This window comes from Camelina sativa, chromosome 1, assembly GCF_000633955.1.
Source record: "Camelina sativa cultivar DH55 chromosome 1, Cs, whole genome shotgun sequence".
Classification (NCBI taxonomy): domain Eukaryota; kingdom Viridiplantae; phylum Streptophyta; class Magnoliopsida; order Brassicales; family Brassicaceae; genus Camelina; species Camelina sativa.
In genome coordinates, this window is record NC_025685.1 from 2,288,345 (window position 1) to 2,303,759 (window position 15,415).

At 35.8% G+C, this 15,415-nt stretch overlaps 4 protein-coding genes across 9 annotated transcripts in view; 2 read left to right on the forward strand and 2 right to left on the reverse strand.

Annotated features, from left to right (window-relative positions):
* LOC104703641 (NADH dehydrogenase [ubiquinone] 1 alpha subcomplex subunit 8-A-like) lies at positions 5,505-6,498 on the reverse strand (the record flags this gene model as incomplete). The annotated part of the gene is made up of 2 exons (XM_019238159.1): positions 5,505-5,805; positions 6,302-6,498. Coding segments are annotated over 2 exons (330 nt in total), but the record flags the coding sequence as incomplete, so codon positions are not given.
* On the forward strand, positions 6,832-7,648 carry LOC104722130 (50S ribosomal protein L33-like). 2 transcript variants are annotated; one of them, XR_757151.2, is made up of 2 exons: positions 6,832-6,914; positions 7,302-7,648. XR_757151.2 is itself a non-coding variant. In XM_019238185.1 (2 exons), exon 2 carries the CDS (start codon positions 7,304-7,306, stop codon positions 7,478-7,480), a length of 177 nt encoding a protein of 58 aa, XP_019093730.1. In that variant the 5' UTR covers positions 6,838-6,914; positions 7,299-7,303; the 3' UTR covers positions 7,481-7,648. The 2 variants fall into 2 exon arrangements, 1 of the variants encoding a protein (XP_019093730.1); XM_019238185.1 differs by having other exon boundaries at positions 6,838-6,914; positions 7,299-7,648.
* Positions 9,875-13,290, forward strand: LOC104722183. Of its 4 annotated transcripts, none has more exons than XM_019244716.1 (9): positions 9,875-10,112; positions 10,198-10,215; positions 10,931-11,347; positions 11,487-11,607; positions 11,986-12,301; positions 12,374-12,446; positions 12,528-12,618; positions 12,719-12,798; positions 12,922-13,290. In XM_019244716.1, the coding sequence occupies exons 1-9, from the start codon at positions 10,023-10,025 to the stop codon at positions 12,940-12,942; spliced, it is 1,227 nt and encodes a 408-aa protein (XP_019100261.1). In that variant the 5' UTR covers positions 9,875-10,022; the 3' UTR covers positions 12,943-13,290. The 4 variants fall into 4 exon arrangements, with proteins under 4 accessions (XP_019100261.1, XP_019100253.1, XP_019100256.1 ...); XM_019244708.1 differs by having other exon boundaries at positions 12,885-13,252; XM_019244711.1 differs by having other exon boundaries at positions 11,989-12,301; positions 12,885-13,252.
* LOC104722282 overlaps positions 13,568-15,415 on the reverse strand; it is a 4,497-nt gene continuing 2,649 nt past the window's right edge. Inside the window, exon 3 of one of the 2 annotated variants that reach the window (XM_019244707.1) lies at positions 13,568-15,415. In XM_019244707.1, the coding sequence (XP_019100252.1) occupies positions 13,946-15,415 (1,470 nt within the window). In that variant the 3' untranslated portion in view covers positions 13,568-13,945. The other variant, XM_019244706.1, reaches the window with a different exon arrangement.

Here is a 15,415-nt window from a genome sequence, read left to right on the forward strand (position 1 = left end):
ACCGAGCTGTCAAAAGCGAGTCGAAAACTTATCTCTGTTGTTTTGATATACTAACTATTTTATTACTATTATTTAGTAGTACGTTCACTTTTTTAGTTTACTTAATACAGGCTATACAGCTGATATTTTCTTTGTGTCATCAGATTAGTGATTTAACTAATACTCCCTAGTTCAGTTTAAGGTGTTCATTTACACTATGCTTAATGTACTGTATGCACTATACATATGTTTTCCTAGATAAGTTGCATGCACTAGTGATAACACATGTACACGTATATTCAGGCCGAGATAAAATAGGTCATATATAGGTTCATGAGTCCTATACGACATTGACTACCTTGGTTTGAAGCGGTGCTATATGTGCACATTACATCAATATGTCAACAAACTGATTTAAAGGTTTTGTCAGATACTACTATATCTCTTTTTTTTGGTTTAAAAAATATAGAAGTCTTAACGTGGATCGAACCCAAATTAGGGGCTCAACTATAACACCTTAACTAACTTGGCTAATGATTTGTCTTTTACTAGTCTATCTATAATCTATATATATGGCAGTTTTCTTCTTTCTATAATTATCTGGTACTGAACAATAATTCTAGAAGTTTTGAAATATGTTTAGTTTTTCTGTCGAATCGTACGTGGAAGGGATAATCGAATTTGTGTGTATTGATTTCGGACGAGTGTGTAAATGTCTCGCACGAACTTCATTCATGGGTACGTAGACACATGTATTGATGTATATGTATGTATGTATATAGCTAGATAGTCACACAATTTTAATATATTCGTCAAAACACAATATGTACACAGTAGTGTACACACTTCAAATTTACACAAACACGTTGACAAAAGAAAAAAAAAAGTCTTGCACAAACACGAAATATGCTTTTAACTAACGCAAACCAAACTTAACTAAAACTAACTAAGATTCTATATTGCCCTGAAGTTATGTGATCAAATTAATAAACTGTTTATACTGCGAACATCAACTTTAATATCCCAGTAACCCAGTTTAAGGTGACGTTCAAGAAGCATCTATTTATCATTTGTACATACTGTATATGGTCAATTATTCTCAATTCTAGACATATACAATTAATAGAGCGCAAAATATATAACTAATACTTTTAGTAGATAAAATTTGAGAAACACATACATACGGATCCTTGTCTGATGTACATATTTCTCCTATATGTTGGACTAATAGTATTGGGTTCTGACAGAGAGATCGAGCGATCCAGAATTTTCAACAACAACAACAACGTACCAGCTGGAGATGAAGATGAAGGAGTAGTAGACAAAATAGTAGAGAGAACAGGAGATGGGAAGGGTAAGAACCAATCATCATTCTTAAGCACAAGAGCAGTAGATGAACCAGAGGGAGTGGGTGTAACAAGAGTGGAGTAAGGAAAGACATCTTCTTGGAATCGAACATCTCGGCTAGCAAAAATCTTTCCAGTTTCAAGATCACAAACAAGCCAGGCTTTCTTACCATGAGAATAGCCGAGGAAGACACATCTCCAACTGGTACAGTAAAAAAAAATCTGACAGTAAAAAATTTCCTTTTATTCTAAAATTTCGTCGAAATTATCTTACGGCAACAGCCCAACAAAATCTTCTAACAGACATGCCAAAAAAAAAAAAAAACACGTAAATATTGAATCCTTAAAACGTGCCTAAAAATAATCAATAAATAATTTCATGCAACAGAATGAATATTACGTATCTCTTTTCTTGTAGACAAGATAAGATTTCTCTTAATTCTGCTTACGGCAACGCAAATATCACCTCTGTCTCTCTCTCTAATCTCCCTACTACACACACAAATATCACCTCTAACTGCCTCTCTCGCCCGTCGTTTATACTATGAACGCTATGAAAGCCAACGAAGTCCGTACAATTATTGGTATGATCTGGTTCTCTCTCTTATCCCTTTTTTTTTTTTTTTTTCCTCTTACGGCACAGCCAATATGCTTATCTCTGCGTATAGTCGGTATAGTTGTAGTTTCTTTTCATAGTTCAAATTAAGTCAGCGTAGTTGTAATTGTATGACTGATTTGATGATTTGATTTAATCAGAAAACAGCAACTCCTGTATCGCCCTTCCACCCGCATTTACGGCGCACAGTTCAAAGATGCAAGCCCTTAAAGAATTTAGGATATTGGTGAAGAGTTACTTAGAAAGGAAGCCTAATCGTGAAAGCAATATATGGGGGATCCCGCTAGTGGATGGTGAGGGAAGCAGCATGGTTTTGTTGAAATTTTTAAAAGCCAAAAAATTCAATGTTGAGAAGTCGTTAAGCCTGTTAGAAAATACCATGGATTGGAGAAGGAACAACAATATCGACGCAGAGATTGAAGGGAGGTTAAATGTTCCTGAAGAGTTCGTCTTCATGCACGGACACGACAGAGAAGGCAACCCCGTGTGTTACGATTTAGTCTACAATGGATTCGAGAGGGGAATTGCGGAGCATCATGTGGCTATTTTCGTGAAGACTACGATTCTTTCATGGAGAAGTGCATAAGGAAACAGTATTTGACCTCCGGTAGAAAATTCCCAACTTTCTTCATGTTCTTGATATTAGTAGTAATCCTTCAAGATTGTCGAAGACAGAGCTTGACTTGGTGACCAAACTAGCCAAACCAGCCTTGATCTTGGCTCACGAGTACTACCCTGGATTTGCCTCCAAACAGGTAGAACACATTTTTAATTTTTATCTTCGTTCTAGCTAGAGAATCTGATCATTCATTTTTCTTACAAGCATAATTTCTGGTTACAGATAACTATTATGGATGAGTCTCCTTGGTGGGTCCGTGCGTATAACCACATGAAATCACCAAGAGCGGCTAAGGAGATTGAGGTGGCCTACCCAGCGATATCTCTTTGCACACTATTCAGGTAATTGCTTTATTGTTTCTTTGTTTGTGTTTTCTTGTTAGGATCTGTAGAGAGTTTCTGATTTGGTTTACCTATTTTTTAGGCACATTGATCCCCATCAAATCCCGTTTAACTTTGGAGGATTGAGTATATTCCCCACCGATATCTTTGTGGGTCATACCTCCTCCATGCTAGCTCTCAAACCTGGCCAAAACAAATTTATTGTGATCACATGTGAACGGGTTAGTTTCATTTCTCCCCCTAATTGCATCGACCCCGACTTGTGTTGATTGTGATTGTGCAAGTTATCTTATAAAATATTTTAAACTTCATTGTGTTTCAGGAATGTACAGTTCACTTCGTGTTTAGATCCATTGAAGTTCCCTTGACTTATCAGATATCACTCATACCTGGAACTTTTGAGTGGATAGAAGAAGATGAGACAACTTTTGTACCCACCGGTGATGATGGTGGTTTTACAAGATTTGAACGAAGGCTGACATATTGTGGTGATCTGACAACAGAGGTGGTGGAGGTCTAAGGGGCCTATGAAAATTGTAATTGCGATTAGCAATTCCACGGGCAACAAATCTTTTTTCGTTTTCAAGTATCATGGTGTTTTCTGATTTTTTATTGCAATTTTTACATTTTGTTTATCAAGATGTAAGCACTTGTGAAACAATTAGCCAGGTCAATTGAAATCTTAAAAATTAGTTGAATTTTTCTTTCTTTTCTTTTGGTGTTCTATTATGCTACGGTGCAATCTCTCCCTATTTTTTAGACACATTGATCCCCATCAAATCCCGTTTAACTTTGGAGGATTGAGTATATTCCCCACTGATATCTCTGTGGGTCATACCTCCTCCATGCTAGCTCTGAAACCTGGTGAAAACAAATCTATTAAGATCACATGTCAATAGGTTAGTTTCATTTCTCCCCATAATGTGATATTGTATTGCATCGACCCCGACTTATGTTGATTGTTCAATTATCTTATAAAATCTTTTAATTTTCATTGTCTTCCAGGAATGCACACTTCACTTCAAGTTTAGATCAATTGGAGCTCCCTTGAGTTACCAGATAGTGCTCATACCGGGAACTTTTGAGTTGATAGGAGAAGAAGACCAGACAAAATTTGTACCGAACGGTGATGATGGTGGTTTTACTAGATTGGAACGAAGGGTGGCAAATTGTAATGCTCTGACAGCCGAGGTCGTAAAGATCAATGGGCCTATCAAAGTTGTATGCGCCATTAGTAATTCCGCCGACCAGAAATCTTTTTTCCCTTTGAAGTATCATGCTGTTTTCTGAAATTTTACTGCAATTTTTGTTCACCTATTCAAAAAAGTGACATTATTATGAACAAAAAACAAAAACATTATAACACCATCATGCCTTGGCTAGTTTTGTGTTCATAACACATGAGTAAAATATGGGGGGAATCTGAGATGTGAAACCTGAAACAGAGCAACAAACGCCGATCACTTCCTTTGTATATATATCTTGTTTATGAAGATGTAAGCATTGTTTTGTTTATATAACAAATCTGAAATCTGAAGTTGGTTGGTGTCGTTAATTGTATAACTTGTAGTGAAATAAGCATTGTTAATGAACAACTTCAGATATTCTTAGTCTTTACCGTCGTCACATTGAAGTTCATATAATTTTACAAGAAAACTAATTTAGTTTGTCACTTCAAAAGTAATATTTTCAATTTGGAATATTATGTGTGAGTGTTGAGTTTATATCAACAAAACAATCAAATCATGTGTAAGTTTAAATTTTGATTGATTCACTTGGTATTCCTTTTCTTTTAAGTCAGAAACAAATTAAAATATTTATTTATAATGAACTCACCTTTAAAGGCATGTAACTTCATTTAATTCTACATTTAACTCAAATGTAACTCTTACCCAATATTTTTACATTCATTCCTCCAATTAATTTATTTTTATCTTTCAAAAGAAAATGTTTCTGGTTAAATTTAAATATTTTTAATTATTTTGGTTAGCTAAACTTATATTCATATATATATATATATATATTTCTATATTGCTTTAAAGATTGAAATGAGAAATATTTTATACACAATAATTTTATACGTAGTTACTAAATTGTTTGATAATTTTATTTGATTCAATTTTACTATACTACAGTCTTATGTTTACAATGACATTAAGAAAAACTCTTTAAATCAATGTTTAACCTCTGTAAAACATGATAAACATAGATTCACTCATATTAGAAAATGTTTAAATTTCTATATTATTATTATTTATATTAAAATGTTTAAATGTTTAAATTTCTATAATAATTTTTTGTAATTTTTGTTCTATAAAAAAATTTATATACTTTAAATTTTGTATAATAAATAACCATACCAAAATATTGAGAGGAGTGTTATTTTGAGAAATTGCTATAAAAAATTTTGAGATTCATATTTTAATAATAATAAAAAAATCGATTATGTTATTGTTAATAGAAATGAACAATATTTTAGTTTAAGAAATATAATAAAAACTATTGCCTGGACTAATTACCTAGTGTGTGTATAAAATCAGCTTTTACATAATAACCAAGCTGTATACTTGAAGAGAGTCAAATGCCTCTACTTAACTCAGTCATGTTTTAAGATAATTTAATACAGAAACATGACATGATTTAACAATGGTTTTCGCACTATCAGAAAAGGAAAAGAAGCAGCGATGGAAGAGTGTGATTAGAGTAAAAAGCTCAAGACTGAAAACAAAACAGTTGCTTATTAATTTGGAGATACTAATAAACTTGACTTGTCATTTCAACGGACACGCTTTCTCGAAGGCTTCTTGCTCTTTCCGACACAAATCAAACTCGTTGGTGTAATAATACATGCATCCAACGTAAGCATCCATCTCCTTGGGGCATCTCTGGTGAAGATCCTTCAGCCTGCAAATATCATTTCACCAGTTTTATGAACAAACTAGTCCACAATTGCAAACTACTCAAGTTCATCATCGTCCTGTCCTATGGTTTGAACAAAGTAAGTGAACTCTCAAGATTTTATCACTCACTACACAAGATTCAAACTCAAACAACAGCTTCTTAGATACTAACTAAACAAAATGGCTAGTTTTAAAGGCTTTTGAGTTCAATTTCAATCTACGGAAACAAAGGATCCTCCTCCTACAAACAGTAGTCTGCCACGAATTACTTTCAACTAGGGAAGCCATAATGTAACAAAGACTTGCCAAGTTCTAGATTATGTTCTTTGGACCTTAAAAACACTGTAACCCACATCAAAACAAGTCTAAAGACTACTCCTTTCTCAAACTCTATGATCAGAATCCCTAAATCTACAATGTTTGGCATTATCCACAATCCTCATCAAGTTTAAGAGCTTGCAGAGAAATTGAAACGAGAAATAAGAGGTTAGAAGACGTACAGGCCAAGAACACAGCGAGTGACTTCGCGTCCCTTCTCGAGGCACTTCTCTGGGTTAGGATCGTTCTTCTTGCATTTCAGGAACGCCATGTTTTCTTGCATACACCTGATTCCTATATGCTTCGCCGAAGCTGTTAAAACCGCCGACGTCGGGATCGGATTCCCCGTCCCGTCCACCGCCGCATTCGCCTCCGTAGCTCAAGATTTTTAGAATAAATCCCTAAATCTGTATAGGTATATAAACCAAAATTGATTAATCAAAACTTCGAAATCCAAAATGAAAAAATCGATTAATAACGAAACGTCATCTCACCTATTCTGCAGATGATGATGACTCGAGAGTCGAGTCTTCTTCTCGACTGAGAGAGAACAAACAATATAAGCGCCTGAAGCGATGAAGAAGAAGATGAACAACAAATGCAAATTTGGTCCTCGTGATTAAAACGCTGCGTTTTACATCTGGGTTTGGTGGGCCGATATTGGGCTTAATTTAAAAGTCTATTTAATTGATTAAAACAAAAAAAAATACCCAATCACTCGTTTCTAGGGTTTATCACCCCTGTCATCTTCGTCGGCGAGATCAGTTTCGGACTCCGTCGAATTCGATTTTACAGGTACGCTTAATCTTTCTAGGCTTCTTCGATTTTTGATTCCGAACATCTAATTTCATCTCCTCCGAAAAGGGTTCTTCTGGTTTGTTAATCGTGTTCGTCGTGTTGTAATTAGATGAAATCGAGCTGAGATATCCTAAATTCTTAGGTGTTAGATCTGTTTCTCCGCTTAGTTTTCTCACCTCTAGCTTCAACAGATCTGTATGTCCTCCTTTCTAAGTATTGTTGAGAGCATTTTTTCATATTATAAGCTAAAAATGGAGAACTTTATACGTTTTTGGTCCCTCTGTTTCATCAGTTTCGAGGGTTTTTTGTTCGTCCTAATGCAATCTCTGTAATGTGACGACATTCCTCATACTTGTTGTGTGTGTGTGTGTGTGTTTGAAGTAGATATGGGTGACAAGAGGAAGAAGACGTTCATGTTCATCCGTCTAGTTTCAGCAGCTGGAACTGGATTCTTCTATGTCAAGTGGAAGAGTACCAAGGGACTTCTTGAGAAGCTCGAGTTCCGTAAGTACGATCCTCGAGTTAATCGCCATGTCCTCTTTACTGAGCAGAAAATGAAGTGAAAAATGCTTTGATTGATTTTAGCTTGTTTATGCTATCAAACTTGTTACAAAAATATATATATGCAAGTTACTTCCTCGTCAATCAAATAGCTTTTCAATTTACAACTTGTATCGAAACTGTTTGTTGGATTCTCTAAAACATAATTTTAAGTGCAGTTTGATAGTATTGTGATCAATTTTAATAATTTCAACGAGAGCACGATATTAGTTAGAGATCCTCCTACACTACAAGTTGCTTACCCGACGACCTATATAACTTTAGTAGTTTCATATGTCTACTTAATCCAATCACTCTTATGGCTGCCTAAAAAGATCATCAAACAAAAGCCTAACAACTGGAGATCTTTGTGTCTTGTTTTCCTACAAAACGTTAAAAGAAGCCTAATACATCACAATTGTTTGGCCTTTTCAAGGAAAGCTAAAAAATTGTCTCTACCTTGGATGTAAACCTAAATGCATAACCGGCCTTGTTCCTGATCGACCCACCGTATCTCTTTATGTTAGGTCATGACTTTGACTTGAGATGACTAAGCCAAATCTTGGATGTCAAATGGAATTTTTCTTCCATTTTAAGAAGATTCAATGAACACATACACACTTCTCTTTGGGTCGGTAGTTATATAATGATGTTTTTAGAATATATGATGACACTTTGGCAATTTTGTTTGGTAATTGATGGTGATTTAAGTAGGACATGATGTTCTCGGCCACGAGCTCGACCATATACACTAACAAAAATTATAATTCAAAACAGTCAATTTATAGTTGGACTAGCACATCAAATTATACTACTACTGTATAATGACTAATACACTAAGGTTAGACGATGCAATTAGTAAAGTGAGAAATAATTACCTTCATATTTTGCCTTGGTGATGGCACTATGTCTAGTAGTATACGTTCAACGTACAAGCTGAAGACAAATTAGTTTGTAAAAAAAAAAGGAATATTTTTACCATGTAACTGTATAAAATTATAATTCACTGTGTCTAGAACAAAATGTTAAATTGGGATTATGAATCAGTTATCTCAAATTAATGGTCACAATATGCCTTATTTCAACATCTCAAATGACTTCCTAATTTTCTCATATATATTTTTCTATCTAGACATAACCTAACTAATACTGTTAAGACACATTATGTTTGCGCTAAAAACATAGCATTCAAGATAACAACGGAGATACATATACACTCGTCTTGTTTAGTATTACATCGTTGTAGAAGAAACGCACGTAGAATCAAACATGAGCTATGAAATTCCCAATGCATCGCATTTCACATTATCTATCGTTTTGTAAACACATAAAAAATACGCGCTGCGGAAACTAACGACTATTAAATTAAATCTATGTATAAAATATGAATATATTATACGCGTAGAAGATCATGATGATGATTTATAATGTTTGTCATATTAAAATGGTTTGATATATGTAGCTTTGGAATTATAATTTTGACTAATCAAAAGTTATAATTTTGTTTAAGAGAAGATGATTAAAAGGTTTGCTAAATTTTGTGGTAACAGAATGTTTTAAATGCTCTTAAACAAATTCATATATAATAAAGATACATATCACGAATTTTAAACACAACGCACCAAACCGCATTATGAGTTTTTTTTAGCAGAGGAAGAGTATGATAGAAGCACGTGGTATATATATTACGCAGGAAGGAAGGAGATAGAAGAAAATCTGGTGAGGTATTATTAATTAAACACGCCAGCCATTATCTAAAGATCGATCATCGTGTATTTTGTTTAGTAGTTTATAAAGCCGCTTAATCTAAAGTTTACATCAACCTAAACTTACAAAGTATCTTTTTTTTCTTTTTCCTTTTATCGTTTCAAAAAGTAGCTTTCACTTCTTACTTTCAAGTATATATATTTTTTTTTTCAGAAAGGTATGCGTCCTTTCAAATCCATTTATCTATGTTATGATAGTACTTTTTTATCATCATCACATTACTACTTGTTAATTCAGTGCGTAAAGTGAACTAAAGAGGAGAATGATTTTATTTAATTTCCAACAAAGTGACAAGAAACATGAACGGACCCGTAGGCCCGTAACGTTGAATTATCTTCGTCAAAAAAATCAACGACAAGAATATGATTCCTTCTTCATCTTCTATTCTTCTTTGTCGATTTATGTTTTGCTTATCATAAATACGATTATTGGGATTTGACAAATAAATAACGATTATGGAAAAATTAAAGAACAGTAATAATAAATGAAGACAAAAAAACCGTAAATAAACAAAAAGAGAACAGTAATGAATGAGTGGAGTGACAACGTACGTGTATTATATTAGTAACAAGTGAACAAATAAAGTAATAATAAGACATGTCAGTCGTAAAAATTAGTACTAGTATTAAATAAAGCACAATTATTTCATCATATTATTATTATTATTCATACAGAGATTTGCTTCTCTCTCTCACACACACACACAGACAGTCTCTCAGAATATTTGTCGAGCGGATTTGATTTCATAATTTGATACATAGTATAGAATTAGAATTTAAATCGGTTTAGTTTGGTTCGATGATGATGCAAGATTCGGCAGCTCAACAACCCGGAATCCCTATAATCGTCGTTGGTGATTCTTCTTCGTCTCTTCATCCTTCTTCTCAGGTAATTTAATTAACAACAACATAATTCCAAAAATTCTGACCTTTGTCTCTCCCTAATTCGCTTTCTTTGTCTGGGTTATTTTTAGATAATCAGATTACAAAAGGTAAATCTGAAATCTTTTACCCCTCATATAACATTGGGTATCTGAAGAATCGCTTGAAAACGTTATCTGCGTTTTCTATGTTTATTTTCTTCTTCTGTGTGTGATTTGATTGCTACGGTTTGATTAACCTGGAAACTACCTGTATTTTTAATAAAGTCCGCCGGGGTTTATATTCATTCAAAGAGGTTATCTTTTGGGCTTTTTTTCTTTCTTCTATTTATTTCTCTTCCTTTCGTGGACTCTGGATTTGATTAACATGAATCACTTGGTGGTAGGTACAGACTCTGCTTTTGATTTTATTATGTGCCTATTTACCTGTTATAAAGAGTACAAACTTGAACCACTTGGGATTTGTTCCTTTTATATTTAAACAAGTAACTGTTCTGTGGGGAAAAAGTGAAATCACAAGTACAAAATCTATTGTTTAGATCTTGCAATTATAATTTTTTTGGGGATATCTTCTCTACTAGTGTTACTACAAAGCCTTTCTTGTCCCTTCTTATTGACATATTATTATACGGTTTCTTCTCAAAATTTGGAGGTGTGTAGATAGCTTGTGTGATTGTCTTTAACCCCATCTAGATTCAAATCGATAATGTTGTTGTTGTATTTCTCTTTTATCTGTTATAAATGTTTGTGATCATTTTTTCTTAATTGTTAACTTGTGTAAGAGGAAGACCTGAACTTTTGACATGTGGGCATGAAATGCTTACAGGGTGATCATCAGGTTAAAGAAAAGACTACTGAAGATGTGCCCAGCTCTCAATCCAGCGGAACCCATTTGGATCTTTCTATACAAATACCGCCACGACCTATTCCATTCGGTAGCGGCCGTAACCCAAAGAGCTCACTGAAGTCCACTAGTTCATTCAAAACTGGTACTACATCCTCACCTAGAGGAATCTTGCGGAATTTAAGCTTGAAAAAGAAAGTTTCTTCTCAAACCGATAGCGAGAGAAGCTCCCTCCTATCTCCCGGGCTCATGGAAACTGTGCAAAAGCCCACTACTCCCACTTCAACAACGTCGCCTTATTGGAAAAGATGCTTGTCACTTCCTAGTAGACATGCCGCAAAATTGTCTCCTGTGGTATCTACACAGGTTTCAGCTGAGATGCCTGGTGAACCGCCTAATGTGAGTTATTACTGTCGTACATTATAGTCCTCTCTATTTTGTCAATTGTAATATGTTAAAATTCACTCTCAAGGAATCTCCTTTCTTGTCCAAAATGTAGCTGTAAAAAAGTAGTACTAAAGATTGAATTTTGTTGCAGAAAGATTATGTTTGTCCAGCAGTTCCAAGGTCCTTGTCTATGCCCGGCAGAAACAAAGTGATTGTGCGATCCATCTCTTTCGACGACCACAAAGCCCGTGTTGCCAGTGAAACAAGTGCAGGTACATGTTTCTAACAGATCTTTTCCCGAGTTATCATTTGAAAGTTGAGTTTAGGCAGTTACTGGAACAATCAATGCTAATTCTCCCTTAAACATGGAGCCTTTTTTCTCAGTTGCCTTTGAATTCTCATTGAATCAAAAGATACAGACTTGAGGTATGGATGATGAAGATACGAGGGTTTGATTGGTTCATATGCAGTATTTTTAGTGTAGGGGATATCAACGCTTATTCAATAATTTGCATAATTATAATTTGCATAATCAAATGGTTGGTTCAGCAATATTTTTTGTTTGAGAATTAGAAAGAAACTTAAAACTTTCTTCGTTTAGTCATATGCTATCTGTATACTGAATAAGATCTCTGTTCCTCCGTGTTTAGCAGATCATATCTCTCCTGTTCCTCCTGAAGAAACTGATGAAGAAATTCCCGAAGAAGAAGCAGTGTGCAGGATCTGTCTAGACGTGTGCGAAGAAAATAATACTTTGAAAATGGAATGCAGCTGCAAAGGTGATCTCAGACTTGTTCATGAAGCGTGTGCCATGAAGTGGTTTAGTACAAAGGGAACAAGAACCTGTGACGTTTGTAGACAAGAAGTCCAGAACTTACCAGTTACATTGGTTCGTGTCCCCACAACTAATCAACTAAACCACAGGCGTGATCGCAGTCAACAGAATATGCAGTCACAAACCGCTAGGTAACTAAAAGATACTTCTTTCTTTCACCATTCTTGGAAATATTACACAACTGACTCAATGATTTGGTGCAGTGCTTGGCAAGAGTTTGTGGTGCTAGTACTAATCAGCACAGTCTGTTACTTCTTCTTCCTCGAGCAATTACTGGTAGCCACTGAAACATATTCGGTGTTTTGATTGACTTTGTTGTGAAAGGCATTGACAAAAAAAATTGATGTTTTTTGGTAGATTCGGGACTTGAACAAGCAAGCTATCTACATAGCGGCACCATTTTCACTTACGTTAGGCCTCTTAGCATCTGTTTTTGCCATTGTCCTCGGTACACAGAACCACTGCCTCAGAAACTCATAAGTCTCTCTCTCTTTACTTTGTTTGCCAACAAAATTAAGAACGTTTCTTTTCGTAATCTGACTCTGCAGCCATCAGAGAATACATATGGACATACGCAGCACTTGAGTTTGCGCTTGTGGGCATGTTGGTTCATATATTATATGCTACAGTAAGCAATACTCTCACTTATCGGTTTTCCTCATTTCATTATTGGTACATGAAGATCAATACATTTTCCCAATCTCTTTGTTTCAGGTTAGACTATCTGCGATCTATTCTATACTTTTTGCAGGGATTCTTGGTTTTGGGATAGCTGTGTGCCTAAACTCGTTGTACCTTCATTATTTTGCTTGGCGTGTACGCATTGCAGAAAACTCAAGCCCAGTATGAAATCTCTTTTTGAGTTTGTATGTACTATGGAGAAGAAGTTGTTGGTGAGGAGATTCATCTGACCCTGCAGTAACCTGTAAAATGTATATATGTACACCCTCTTCTTCGAACATGTTACTGAAGTTTCTTTTTTGTGCCCCCCTAAGTGTGTTTTTAAGAGCACGATGGAAACTTGTGAAAGAGATGACGTTTTCTATCAGATGAAAAGAGTGTATGTGATCCGTTTTTTTCCTTTTCTGGATTAAAATGCAAAGGTTAAAAATAAACAAAATATTAACGAGTGTGTGTGACCTGTGACCACGGCATGTGAGTACAAAACACAGGTAAAACAAAAAGGGGCATTCCGAGAATCATACCCAAAGCGAGAATCCAAAGCGAGAATCATACCACTAGACCAAATGCCCTTTTGTTGACTTAAAACTTAACTAGCATTTGTCTCTATACTCCATTCTTGCTAGAGTAAGAAACTGTTGAATTAAGGTGTTGAAAACCCTTTTTGGCCATATTGTGCTTGTACTATCCATTTTTCACTTGTAAAATAGAGCATCAGTTGAAATTTCTGTTTTAAGCCCAGGTAGCTAACACAAACACTTGTTACATATACATTAAAAACGAGTTTTGTAATATACTTATTCGTGAACCGGAAGAAGGAAAACGCAAGAAGAGCTAGACAAAAAAAAAAATAAATAAAAAATAAAACAATCGCCCCCCAGAATCATGACTGGATCATGTCACAAGACAACAAAGAGGGATCAAGCTTATCGACGCCTCTTGAGGAGCTTTGGTTTCCCTTGTCAGTAAACCTGTAAGCCTGAACAAAATAAAACAGGCTCCAAAAATCGTGATTTTAGCAATTCATTGACACAACAGAGCCTCTGATTGAGAAAATATCAAGAGGCAGATCCTGAAAGTGGAGACTGATGGTCTTAGTCTTGAGCTGCTTCTTCTCTTGATAGATTTTGAGAGACAGAAACCGGTAAAGCAGCTGGATCAAGCTCATACCAACCCTCGGTTACGCCTATTCCTTCTGTTCCTTTTAATCTGAATGACGGAATACTATGTGAGAACCTACAGAACTCATGAGGTGGAATCTCACAAGTGTTCGATTCATCTTTTGGCATTGGACAGAAAACACACTTAAAGCCTTTCACTTTAGACAAGAACCCAACTGATACCGTGGCTCCCTCTGCATGATCAGACAAGATCTCAACAAATACATACTCGTACTTAAGAGGAGAAACTGTGTCAGCCGACCCTTTGATGTCCCAGTTCTTGAAAAGGGCCCATATTTCTCCCTTCTTTGGGAATACTGTAAACTTTCGACCCCTGATTCTTGTTGTCCTGCGGACCAAATGAGAGAAAATTGAACACTCAGTCGTCTCTTCCATATTCCCTACTTCAAACTTACCAACAGAGACAGGTAAATTTGGTCTTTCATTCTCTTCATCTTGGTCTACCTCTAACCATACGTACTTAATCATGAAATCAGGAGTTGTTACTTTTCTTATGATAGCATAAAATCTAGGCATTCCCTCGTCTTCATCATAAACAGCCCACATCTGGCCAACTTGAAAACAGCTTTTTTCCCTCAACTTATCGAAGTCACTGAAATCAGGATCATCATAGTTTATCAAATTTGGTTTTGCTGCACTCTCTGAAATTAAATCTTCCTCTGAATCACTCGCACCAGCAGGGGTTTCCACCTGGTCTTCTTTTATCGTCTCTTTCGTGTTTACTCTCTCAGTTGAGCTATGCTCCTCATGCATCTGCTTTTCCTCTTCTTTCTCTTCACCTTTTTCAGGAACTAAGTCTACATCATCATCACTCAGATTCTCGTTATAGGAAACCTTCTGCTTGCTACGGACTGACCTCCGAGGCTTCTCTCCTCCTTTGGACCCCAAATCTCGTGAAGCCATAGTATCATCGACCACAGCATCTTCTGACTCACTGCTACTTTCACTGTCAGAGCTTTCACTACATTCAATCATATTCTTTCTCTTCCTCTTACCAGTGTTTTTTGCAGTAGAACCCTGCATAGGGAAACTCGCCTTTGTAGAGGAAACTTTGGGAGGATGTTCTGGACGCTTTGGAAACTCGCCTTTTTGAGGTTCACTGTAAGCCTTTTGGTCTGGAAATGTGTTCTGTTGCGGGAAGGAAGTAGTCTGATATGAGCCTTTCCCCGGTGGTGCATTCTGCGAAGGTACTTCAAAAGAAGTGAACTGTTTACTACAAGACGCACAAGTGATTTCCTTGTTGACATAATCCCGACTATATTCGAACCTCGTCCGGCAGAAGGCACAAGATGTCCAAAAGGTTGCACGGTGACCGAAAGCAGCTGGTTGGGCTTGAGCTTTCTGGTAGGGATGGCCGTTTTCAGGTCTCAATTCGGTGAAGAT